The sequence below is a fragment of the Galeopterus variegatus genome, unplaced genomic scaffold (genome assembly GCF_000696425.1).
Source record: "Galeopterus variegatus unplaced genomic scaffold, G_variegatus-3.0.2 Scaffold9683, whole genome shotgun sequence".
Lineage (NCBI taxonomy): Eukaryota > Metazoa > Chordata > Mammalia > Dermoptera > Cynocephalidae > Galeopterus > Galeopterus variegatus.
Genome location: NW_007735794.1, coordinates 51,932 through 65,035, shown reverse-complemented (window position 1 = coordinate 65,035; position 13,104 = coordinate 51,932). Strand labels below are relative to the sequence as shown.

At 43.6% G+C, this 13,104-nt stretch overlaps 1 protein-coding gene and 1 pseudogene across 1 annotated transcript in view; both read right to left on the bottom strand.

Annotated features, from left to right (window-relative positions):
• Nucleotides 1-2,737: 2,737 nt before the first annotated feature.
• LOC103609497 lies at nucleotides 2,738-8,437 on the bottom strand (annotated as a pseudogene).
• Nucleotides 8,438-12,091: 3,654 nt separating this feature from the next.
• Nucleotides 12,092-13,104, bottom strand: part of LOC103609495 (UDP-glucuronosyltransferase 1-8-like) — a 21,557-nt gene continuing 20,544 nt past the window's right edge. The window contains 2 exon segments of the mRNA XM_008593808.1: nucleotides 12,092-12,247; nucleotides 12,249-13,102. Of these exon segments, the coding sequence (XP_008592030.1) occupies nucleotides 12,092-12,247; nucleotides 12,249-13,102 (1,010 nt within the window).

The following is a 13,104-nucleotide window of genomic DNA, read 5'->3' as shown; positions in this document are numbered from 1 at the left end:
CTTAAGCATTGCGGGATTTTTAACAGCATCCTTGGCCTCTACCCATTAGATGACAGGATCAACCCATCACCAAAATTTAGCGTCAGCAAAAATATCTCCAGATATTTCCCCCTGGGACAAAATCATACCCACTTGAGAACTAACATGTAGATTCTGGAACACAAGAGAAGGAAACTTGGGGAAAAAACTAGTCCCGCGGAACTGAGATCAAGTTTTCTGGGAAAATGCTTCCCCAGGAATGATACAAGAAATCCACGTTGTTCTTATCACCTTGCAGACAGACAGTCTCAGCCGTGTTGATCCACGGTCCAAGGAAGAGAGGCGTAGGGCCATAGTCTCCCCTGATAGTCCACTAAGCACTGTCACATGCTGTCCATTTCCCATTTGACCTCAAAAACACTCCAATGGCCCTGCTCATAACAAAATATGAAGCTAAATTATCTTATAAATTTGAGGCATTTGACACCTGAGCCAAACAAAAAGAAAAGAGGTTAGCCACGGGATGGAGTGAGCTGAACTATTAGAAAGAAAGACAACGTAGAGAGTGTCCCAGCACCTGGCCTGGATTCGAGCCCCTATGGCAGAGGAGAAGGGCCTCAACAGAAAGGCTCTTTTCTCATGCAAGACTGTGCGAGACTCTGGGGAAGAAGTGAGGACCCCAGAGGCACACAAAAGGGTGCAGAGGCACCTGTGAGGATCTGGCACAAGTGGAACCATTGGGGACAGATGATGATGTGCACAGGGGTGATGAGAAGGCCCTGACAGGGCTGGAATATGTGGTTCTAGAACATCTGGGGCTGCCTCATGGCCCAGCCTCTGTGATTCTCACAGCAGAAATACCAGCCAGGTGGCCAAAGGGTTTCTCCAAGGGCCAAGCTGGGCAGAAACACAGGCAGCCTCTGAGTTGGCTCAGTCCCTCCTTGGGCAGAGGAGGTGGTTGAGGCTGCGATCATTGTGACATGCCAGGTGGCCAAAGGGTTTCTCCAAGGGCCAAGCTGGGCAGAAACACAGGCAGCCTCTGAGGTGGCTCCGTCCCTCCCTGGGCAGAGGAGGTGGTTGAGGCTGCGATCATCGTGACACCGATCATTGTGACATTGATGTGGGTGTAAGTGGCAGTGACATCGCTGGACTCTTCCACTCGGGCGTTCCTGGGAGCCCAGAGGTCACCCTGAGAAAGGCTGTGCATCAGAGTCTTCTGCCAGGAATGTCCACCAAGTTATGGTTTTCAAAATGCTTTCACAAATTTTTTTGAAATTTATGAATATGTGTTTTACAGATGGGCCAACCGTTACTTATAAAAAATGTTCCCTAATTTGATAGGAAAAATTCTATTGCATTGTTTATTAAACTGAATTCATGAATAATCTGAAGTATATATAATTCTTAGAATATTTCTGAAGTTAAATGTTTTTTCCAATTTTTATTAGCCATTTGTGCTGTGTTTACTTTACATATTGCCTAATTTTGTATTTGGCTAACACTGATGATATTTTTTTAAAGCTCTAAATCAGGGCTTTATTTTTCATGATACATGCTGTATCTACTTTTAAAAACTTGTTGAGGTGAAGTCACATAACATAAAATTAACCATTTTAAAGCAAATATTTCAGTAGTGTTTAGTACATTCACAATGTCCTGCAACCACCATCTCTCTCTGCTCCAAAGGAGCAGTTAACGCTTCTCCATCTCTTTTTGGTCATATGGCACACGGCAGATTTCTCTTGTGTAGTATTTGAGCTCCCTCAAAAGCAAACTGACTTCTGGCACCAGCACCACAATTTCACATTCCCTGGCACTGAGATCCTCAACTATGTCCTTCATACTAAGCCAGTGGCTTCCATCTTAAGGGACCACCAGCAGCTTGTCACCTACAACCACACCCCAAAGTTCTAAGAAGAAAACACCTGCAGAAACTCTCTGAAATGCACCAAGAAGACAGGCCATCCTGGAGGGAGTTAAAGTAACAACAGTAACATATAGTTTACATGCCCTAAACCACAGGGCTGCTAGATCTATCCCCTAAACCAACCTCTGCTTTTCACACACCCCGCTACTTCTCCCTAGCTCTGAACCTTCCCCTTTGACATAAAATAACCTAAATTAATATTTAACCATTTTTTAGCACACAGCTAACTTGGACCAATTAGGCCTCTTGTCAACTTTCTCCTGAGCTTCTACTGTTCTCTTCATCTCCACCCGTCTGCCTCTCCCCCTCTGAAGGGTCAGAGCAGCAGTGCGAGGACAACCTGGAGGGACCCCTGTGCCCACAGCCCTCTGATCTGAACTCTCTGGGCTCCTCCTTGTTTTTGATGTCCATGGATGAAGAGCTGTCAGTGCTTTTCCACTTTCTTTTCAAGACAGAAAGGAACCATTAACTTCACACATGACAGATTCAAGATTCAAAACACCACAATGGAGCCATCCACGCCATGGCTGGATTAAAAAGTGCACTGCAGGAGTCCTTGTGGGCCCAGGAGGAGTTGAGATAACTTCCCACCCTCACAGTTATTGTAAGTTTTCTCTTGAATGCAGCTGAATCTAGTCCTAATGGATATATATGCCAAGAACACAATTTCCAATTTCAATGTGGTTGGGAGTGCGAGTTAGAGTGTCAGCCTGCCCCTTCCTAGCTAGGTGACCCCACTGCTCTGTGCCTTAATCCCCACATCTGTTAAATGGGGACTGCACCACTACTCCCCAACCACACCCCCCAGTTCTGATGCAAGAATTAGCTGGGTTAATCCACCTTCATCCTGAGGACAGGTCCCTCAGTGGGACCCCGTTGGCTTTCATCAGGCAGCTGGGTTTTCTGGTATGAACTGAGGGCCACTCTCTGGGCCAAAAAGTACTTCCTGAAAAATCTCAATGAGCAAAGGATCAAGGCCTGTCCTGTGAACAAGAGAAGAAAAGAAGAAGCAAACGGGGAATAAAAAGAAGATGGAAAAATAAAAGAGGGAAGAAAACGTAGAACCATGACCAGTGCGAAAGCAGCAGGATACAGGGTATTCAGATGTCAGCAACTGCCCTACCCAGAGGCTGAAACATGGAGAAGGTGGCTCTAGAAGTAGGACCCTGACTCCTGCAGAGCACTTTCTGCCTTACAAAACAATGGCCCAATGTCTTGGTTTCTAGGGCTGTCTTCACAAACTACCACAGACCAGGTGTCCTAAACAGCTCTGGACGTGGGAAGTCTCACACCAACGTGGCAGAAGAGGTGGTTCCCTCCAAGGCTGTGAGGGAGAATCTGCTCCAGGCCTCTGCCTTAGTGTCTGGTGGCAATCTGTGCTGTCAGCCCGATCTCTCCCTTCATCTCCACACACAATTCTCACTGTGTGTGGGTCTGTGTTCAAATTTCCCCTTGTTCTGAGGACACCAGTGCTATTGGATTAGAACTCGACTTAAAGACCTCATCCTGACTTGTTACATCTACAATGATGCTATTTCCACATGAGGTCACATTCTGAGGTACTGGCGGTTAGGACTTCAATGTGTCTTTTGGGGGGACAGAACGCAACCCATATGACCCATCTGTCATGCAATATATACCCCAGAATGCAGGGTCTGCTGTCCTTCTACAGGTGGGAAGCTGAGACCTGCTGCCTAAGGGAAGGACATTATTTTAACTCCTGCAGCTTCACAATGAAGAATAAAATTGGCTACTCCTAGATCAGTTGTTCTCAAATGTGTTGTGGTCAGAACCCCTCCATGCTCAAAAGCTCTTATTTATGTGGGTTATGTCCATACAAATGAACTATTTTACAAAATAAAACTGACATGTTTTAAAAATATATCCTCATTAATTTATCTAAAATAACAATAAGTCCATTATAAGTTAACACAAATATTTTTATTAAAGATAACTGTATTTTACAAAAGAAATAAAAATTTGTCAGACTACTGACATTGAGTTACATTTCAGTAAGTCTCTTCAATGTCTGGCTTCCTGGGTAAGAGCCAGACTCTCCTATGTGCTTCTTCCTTCAACCTGTTACAATATCACACACCATGTGGCCTCTAGAAAGTCTGCTGTACTCTCAAGAGAAGATGAGAGTGGAAAAAGCAAAGAATGTCTTAGCACTAATATGGAAATAGTCGGACCTCACACACAGCCAAAAGTCTCAGGGATTCCCCAGCATTGCGAACACACTTTAAGAACCAGTGTTCTACATTACGGATTAAGAAATGTTTTCTGTAAAGGACCAAATATTTATTATTTGATCTCTTTGGTAATGACTCAACTCTACTACTGTAGCAGGAGCGCAACCACAGACAACACTGAACAAAAGGGCATGTCTGTGTACCAGTAGAACTTTATTGGTAAAATCAGGAGTAGGTTAGACTGGCCCAAGTGCTACAGTGTCCCAACTGCTGCTCTAGATGATGACAGAAACCAAGATGTCAACTCTGCCCCAGACGTCCACATGGCTTAGTCCTCCTTTCATTCCAGGTTTGGTCAATGTCATCTAAAGAGATCTGCCCTGACCAACACCTTAAGAAATAGCCCAGCCCATCACTCTGAAACCCCTTCCCACCTTATTCATCACCATCTAACTTATTGTTTATTTATTATATGTCTTGTCCAACTAATGGAGCACCCTGAGGGCAGAGACTATGTTGTCTTGTTCTCTGCTGGATCCCCAGTGTGTAGAAGGATGCTTGGCATTTAACAGACCTCAGTGAAGGTTTCCAGAATGAATGAACTAGCTGTTGTTTGCCTACGCACTGAATTCTCACACTTCATTTTCCTTTCAGCTGGTGGGATTCAGTGAGGAAACAGGGACACGTAGAGCACCATGAGTTCCTTTCTGAGAAGTTGGTCATTACCTCTATTTACATGTGTATAAAAAAAGCAAATGCCTTTTTCTTTAGTATAGGACTCTACCCTCACAACACAGAACCACAATTCTGGGACCACATGTGTGCGGATTTTCTCCCTCACTGACCAATTCTCCAGCACCAGCTGGGCTCAATCTAATTCTGACACTAACCAGAGTTCGTGCAGACCCCAAAGGTTAAGGCCTCCATCACACAGACTGGCCCCACTTCAGAAAACAATTTCAAGGACTAGCTACGCAGGTTACACACACTTCTGGGTGTGGAATCTAGGCTGTCCCAGTGAGAGGAAGTTCCTAGAATCATGAGAACAGACCCGCCCAGAGCTAGTCACGCACACCAGAACCCGCTCACGTGAGGCCTGCCAGGCCACACCTTTGGCACTGCACACAAGCTGGGGCCCAAGAAAGAAGAAGCCCGAGGAAGAGAGGTGAAGGAGCCATTGAAAATGCATAGTCTGTTTCTAATAAAATAAATAGACTGACATAACACACCATGTGTTTCACATGAATATAGTGACTGTGCATCTCCCAAGAATCTCACCTTGTATTTGTCAAGACTTTTTTCCGAATCTCAGTTAAGGTGGCTTCAATAGCCATGTTATTCAATAATGTTTTGCAGGTATATGCTCCAATAAAACAACGTAAGTGGTATAAACATTTCAGCAGGGAATTATTTGCAGATGATACTGTACACCTAATCAATCTTACAAACTAATGAGAGAAATTAGTGATATACCTACATAAAAGATAAATGTGTAAAATCTAATTTACTTTATTTTTAATGTATTTTAATTACCAATAACCAGTATAAATTAGAAGTGGAAAAACTGCCCTTCACACAGTAGTTTCAAAAGTAACAACATGCTTGGGAATAAATTATAATAGCAAAGATAAAATGTTTATATAATGAGCAAAATGTTATTGAAGGACATTAAACAAAATGTGAATAAATAAAAAAGGAAACATATATTTGAATAGCAACACTTAATAGCAAAAGCATGACAATCTTTCTAGAATTAACAGTGACATTTAATTTAATATTAACAGAGCCCTAATGACTTGTTTTTATTTTTTGGAACTAGACAAAACAATTTAAATTTTTTCAAAGATAGTAAGTTTTAAGAATACCAAGAGAACTTAAAAGAAAACATCATCAATTATGGAATTTGCCATCCCAATATTCAAACTTACTACAGAGCTCACGTAATCAAAATGTGGTAGTGGTGCATGAATAGATAAGTTAGAGGGAAAAAATTATGAGATCATAAGCAGATGCAAAGAAATGGTGACATTTAAAATATGATGAAGATGCATTTCCATTCGATGACTGAAGAATGGATTTTTACTAAATGGTGTTGGGACAATGAACTATCCATTGAGGAAAGAATAAATTTAGATCCTTAAACCATATAGATTGAAATTCTCACTGTAAGAAATACTGTCGACATTAGAAGAATGGAAAACACTAAAACATAATATTAAGAATGTGTTCATATATTTCACATTGGGGAAGACCCAACAAAGTCAAAATAAAGAAACCACTAAAGAAAGAGCTCACAATTGACTCCCCAAAAGTGAAAATCATGTATGACTGAAGAGGAAGAAGACGCAAGGAAGGAAGAATTCTAGCACGTGTGAGAAACTAACTGTTAATATTCCTAATACTCAAGAGGATTATAGCAGCTAGTTATAAAAAGACAAACAGCCCTATAAAAAATGGTTAAAGAATGTGAATATTTACCTCACAAGAAGACATGCAAAAGGCCAGAAATATATGTATTTATGTATTGGCAATTGCATTTTCTCTAGTGAATTACATAGGCTCATATTATCATAGAAAGAAAAGAAAAATTGAAGCAGCTACACAGAATTTTTTTGCCCAGAAAATGAAATTTAAATGCTTCACAACATCTGAAGCTGAGGAGGGTACAGAAAAACTAAAACTCTAATATACTGATGACCAAAGTGTGAGGATGCACAATATTTTGAAAGCAACTTGTCAAATTTATTAAAATCTAATATGTGCATACCATTTATGCCAGCAACCCTATTCCGAGGACTCTGGCCATTGAGATAAGAGCAAGAATAGGGAAATATATGAAAGTGAAGAAGTAACTAAGAATGTAAATACACTCCTGTCATAAAAGCAAAAAATGGAAAAAGCCTGAATATCTACCAATACTTGTTGGTTGAAAAAACAACAGTGCATTCAAAATAAGACTTCTATGCACTTGTTGAGAGAGCGAGTCACATCTGTTGCGTGCTGGCCTATGAACATGTCTATGATCAACTGGCAAGAGGAAAATGCAAGGGAAAGAATAATATGTTCAGCCAGACACTAGATTTTATTTTCATAAAATAGATGGGAGAAGGTACAACAAACACAGAAAATTTCAGAACATTGGAAAATGCTAAGAGCTTTTCCCTGCAGGGGCAGCACAGGATTACCAAAAAGGAAGATTTCATTTCTTAATGTGTTTTTCAGTATTTATCTAAAAACCGTATTCAAAATGCAGCCTGAAGATGAAATACAGTTATACCAATGGTATATACATACATGTCAATGACGGCAGCTTTAGAAAATGTGCCAGCCCACAATCAAATGGATTGGTACTAAAAGCATTAAACCAAAAACAAATACCAACTGTGACACCTATAAATGACAAATCACACCTCAGTAAGGAATCTCTTTGTTCAAGGTCCAAGACAGATTATTCTTCCTGTGCTAAAGGAGGGATGACTCACCTGAGGCAGTGGCTTGCGGGGACTGCCGATGATGCCACGGATAACAAACATGTTGGGCATCACAGGTCTTGGATATTCCAAAACAAAGTCAGTTCGGAACAACTAAATGGATGTGTGGCTAAAAAGACCAGATGCTGTCACAGGTGTTTGGAGGATTTCAGAGGCAGAATCTAAGGCACTTTGCAAAAATATGGAGCAAAATAACTGTTCCAACAAGTGGAAAATGTGGTTCCATACTCTTTCCTTGAAGGTCATGACTACCGAGAACCCTGAGAAATATCTTGGAACATAAGAAACAGGACCGGGGCTCTGCATACCTTCCTCAAGATGATGGCAAAATATTCTCATGGCAAAGACCACAGAAGCAAGTAAAAAGTATTTGGCAGCAATTAAGCCACATATGTCAAATCTATAAAGGAGCAAAGCATCAAAAGAACTCTCTTATAAGGATTTGACTAATTTCCTATCGTTAAATAAGCTCCTACAATGTGAAAACAAAAGTTCAAAAATACTCTTGTGTGAACTCATTAATATAAAAAATAAAATTTGTCCTTGAGTTTTCCATTCATTGTTGACGAAAAACCATAAACGCGTTGTCCAAATCCTCCAGACTGTAAGAGTCTGAATGAGTCTTTTCTGTACAGTTCAGTCATTTTTCCCAGTTGCCAACTCACTGCTGGTGTGAATAAGAACAACTCGTGCTCTCTGTGCATGAGTTTCTCCACAATCAAACTCATGGTAAACCAGCAGCTCCCCTCCAGGGGTACCACCAGCAGCTTGCCTTCCTTGGCCAGGCCACTCGTCAGCACCAGACGTACACACACAGGAAGGGGGCTGGTCACAATTGCAGGAGCCATCGTGTAACTGCAGCACAGAGCAATCCCATTGCTTGGATCCTAAGCCCGTGTGATCCAGCAGGAGGAAGAAGTACAGGCACAACCAGCCCCACGAGAGGCCATGTATTCCCACATGAATAAAAAATTACACTCACTGCCAATGATCTACTCAGAAGAACAATAGTAATAATGATAACTGAGAAGAACTTGCTGACATACCTCCTTGTGTGGTTTCCAGACAAGAGTAGGTTGTGACCTTGCCTTGTGGAAAGATCATGCCTGTACTGCAATGTGAGATTAGAGGCACAATCATTAAGCAACACTTCTGCATTAGAGGAATCAAAGAAATGAAAAGGAAAATAAATTAAATAAGCCTTGTATTTTTGGAATTTGTCTCAGGAAATATTTCAGTTTTATCGTCAGTCTACCAAAGCCTCCTTTTCCAGAAAGGGACTGGCATTGCAGGTTACAAGCAAAGACTGCAAGGCTCTTAACTCTGACCTCTTCCCTGGCAGTGGGAATGCTGTCAACAAGGGTCTCTGCCATACCCAGGCATTGCTGCTTGTCTGTTACAATGCCAGAGGATTCTCCTATCATTTCTGAACCCTCTGAGACCTCTGAAAAGCTAAAATAAAATTAACAACCCAACTACACAGACAATTCCTGGGGTTGTTGACAAATCCTGGCTCAGCCCACCACTGCAGGTGAGGCTGAATCTTCCCTTGGGGAGGAAGTTACCCCCACTAGAGATCCACCTTGACAAGACAGTCCACCGCCAGGCAGATATGTGCATGCCAAGATGCACCCAGGGTTCACCAGCAGCACATTCTGCAGGGAGCATTTGGGTTTAACCCTTTCATGTAGCCTTCCTCCAGAATCCTAGTACTCTTACTTCCTCCCCAACAGAAGCTCTCTGCTCTTTTTCTGGCTCCTGTTTGTGTCCAGTGACATAAAGTATGTTTATACAAAGGCTCAGTTTCTGTCCTCCTACCCACTGGTCAAATCCTTTCATTTCCATCACACAGTCACGTCTACCAAGAGCCAAGTAAAATAACTCTTATCTGTATTTGGAGACCACCCATGTCCTCGATTTACTAGAGCATGTGAAAGCATAAGAGGGGCCAGAACAGGACGGCTGGGACAGCAGGACATTAAGGTTGTTGCTACTACAGCTGCTGTTGGGCTCAGTAGTGACGTAATCTGGCATTTGTGTTTCCAGCCACCACCTTATCTCGTGGTAGAAGCAGCAAGTTCCTGGATTCGGGTCCCTTCCTTGTGCACAGAACTCGGCTGCCTTTTACTGGGACAGCAGTGCCTGCCGTGGACGCAAGGGGAGGGTGGCACCAGGGCAACATTTCCAGCTCTCCTAATTGTGCGGATCTGCCTGTCCATAGCCAAACCTCACTGGGTGTCACATGCCAAGCAGGAAGACTCAGCATCCTCGGGGGACCGAAAGGCACTGGGCTTTGCCATGTTCCAGTTAGAGGCAACAATCTAGACTAGAACAGGGGAAGAGGCACACAAGAAAGATTTAATTTTATAACATCTTGATTTTTCCCAATGTAAGCTACAGATTTGACGTAAGGCCAAACTAAATCTCATTGACCGAAAACAATCTTAAAAGTCACCTACAAACACGTTAGCTCTGGTCATAGAGAAGTCGCTGTCACACCAGTGCTCCCACAGATAGCACTGACAACCTCTGCAAAATGTTCGCCCAATGCACAGGGCAGCGTCTCCAGACACTGGAGAGCCTGTGGGAGGAGGAATGAAGGGAGCGTGGCAGCCGTGCATGAGTCGCCCACCAGTGTGGCTTTTTGCAGGAGGGCGGGCAGAGGGCGTGCACACCGAGCCCCCAACCCTCACTCTCACATGCCGTGCAGCCCTACCACCTGCACGAAGCATGGAGTGGCAGGAAGCACCTGGGGAATGGACCTGCATGGGCTGGACAGCGACAGCAAGTGTGCAGCCATGCCAGGGGGTGGAGAAAAAGAGGAGCACACACGTGGCCCAGGGCTCCAGGACAAAGCACTAGGACTGCGCAGCTGGGAACACACATTTCTTCTCCCACTGCTCTGGGGCTGGGCTGGGATCCGAATCAAAGTGTTGGCGTGGTGGTCCTCCCTCTGCAGGCTCTAGGGGCTGTCCTACCCTGCCCCCTCCAGCTTCCTGCGTCTGCTGGCATCCCTCACAGATCCCTGGCTGATGGCTGCGTCACTCCAGTCCCCGAGTGTCTTCACGTGGTCACCCCTCTATACATATCTGGCTCTGTGTCCAAATTTCTTTTTTATAGAAGGACACTAGAAGCACTGGATTAGGGCCTGCCCTAATGACCACATTTTAACTTCACTCCCCTTTAAAGACCTTGTCTCCAAATTGGTCACATTCTCAGGCACTTGGGTTTAGGATTTCAACACTATTGGGGATAGGGGTCACTATTTAACCCCCAAACAAAGGACTGGCCACGCTGGCCTTGTGCACTNGGACCTGGGAAGGATCCCTGGGGCCAGTGAGGGAGGTTTCCTAGACCTAGCTCAGGCTGGGCACAGAGGATGTGCTCATTTCCAGAGCCACAGATGTGGCGGTGACAGGGCTCCAAAGTGTGCACGGCTCTAACAGGGTGAGGAGCACGGGAAGCCCCTGAAGAGGTCACCGAGGGCCGGCCCAGGTATTCCACCAGGACAACACCAAACTGCAAGGCTGGGTCTGTGAAAGAGNAAACCAGTGGCTCCCATCCATGGGCATCACCAGCAGCTTGCCTGCCTCGGCCAGGGTACCTGTCAGCAGCAGACACACACAAAGAGGAACGGGGCCGGTCACAATTGCAGGAGCCATCACGTACCTGCGGCCCAGAGCAATCGCACTGCTTGGATCCTAAGCCCGTGTGACCCAGCAGGAGGAAGAAGTACAGGCACAAAACCTGCCCAATAAAAGGGCGTGTATTCCCACATTCATAAAAAATATCGCTCACTGCCAGTGATTTACCCAGAAGAACAATAATGAATGAGCAGCATTTGTTGGCATACATACTTGTGCAGTTTCCAGACAAGAGTAGACTGTGACCTTTCCTTGTGGAGAAATCATGCCTGTGCTGCAATGTGAGCTTACAGGCAGATTACTAAGCAATGCTTTTGGATTTGAGGACTCAGACAAATAAAAAGGAAANTATGTGCATACCATTTATCCCAGCAACCCTATTCCAAGGACTCTGGCCATTGAGATAAGAGCAAGAATAGGGAAATATATGAAAGTGAAGAAGTAACTACGAATGTAAGTACACTCCTGTCATAAAAGCAAAAAAGGGAAAAAGCCTGTTTCAATACTTGTTGGTTGAAAAAACAACAGTGCATTCAGAATAAGACTTCTATGCACTTGTTGAGAGAGCAAGTCACATCTGTTGCGTGCTGGCCTATGAACATGTCTATGATCAACTGGCAAGAGGAAAATGCAAGAGAAAGAACAATATGTCCAGCCAGACCCTAGATTTTATTTTCATAAAATATGTGGGAGAAAGTACAACAGACACAGAAAATTTCAGAACATTGGAAAATGCTAAGAGCTTTTCCCTGCAGGGGTAGCACAGGATTACCAAAAAGGAAGATTTCATTTCTTAATGTGTTTTTCAATATTTTTCCAAAAACAGTATTCAAAATGCAGCCTGAAGATGAAATAGACTTATATCAATGGCATACACATACATGTCAATGAGGACAGCTTTAGAAAATGTGCCAGCCCACTGTCAAATGGATTGGCACTAAATAATTCATTAAACCAAAAAGAAATACCAACTGTGACACCTATAAATGACAAATCACACCCCAGTAAGGAATCTCTTTATTCAACGGCCGACCCATATTATTCTTCGTGTGCTAAAGGAGGGATAACTCACCTGAGGCAGTGGCTTGCAAGGACTGCAGTTGATGCCACCAACAAAAACAATGTTGGGCATGACAGGTCTGGGATATTCCAAAATAAAGTCAGTTCGTAACAACCAAATGGATGTGTGGCTGAAGAGATCAGATGCTGTCACAGGTGTCTGGAGAATTTCAGAGGCAATGTCTGAGGCACTTTTGAAAAGAATGGGGCAAAATAATTGTTCCTCCAAGTGGAAAATGTAGTTCCGTACTCTCTCCTTGAAGGTCATGACATCTGAGAACCCTGAGAAAAATCTGGGAACGTAAGAAACAGGACTGGGGCTCTGTGCACCTTCTTCAAGAAAATGGCAATGTAGTACCCTGGTGAAGACCACAGATGGGAGTGAAAAATATTTGGCAACAATCAAGCCACACATGTCAAATGGATCCAGGAAAACTGCATCAAAAGAACTCTCTTTCAAGTATTCTATTAATTTCCTGTCATTAAACAAACTCCTACAATGTGAAAATAACAATTCAAAAAAACTCCTGACTGAACTCATGAGCACAGAAAATATACTTTGTGCTGGAGTTTTCCAATGATCATTGGCAAAAGCCATGAACCTGTGATCCAAATCCTCCAGAGTGTAAGAAGTTGAATAAGTCTTTACTGTCCAATTCGACAATTTTCCCAGGTGCCAACTCACCCCTGGCATGACTATGACCACCTCATGGCCTCTATCCATGAGTTTCTCCACAACCGAACGCATAGAAAACCAGTGGCTCCCATCCATGGGCATCACCAGCAGCTTGCCTGCCTCGGCCAGGGTACCT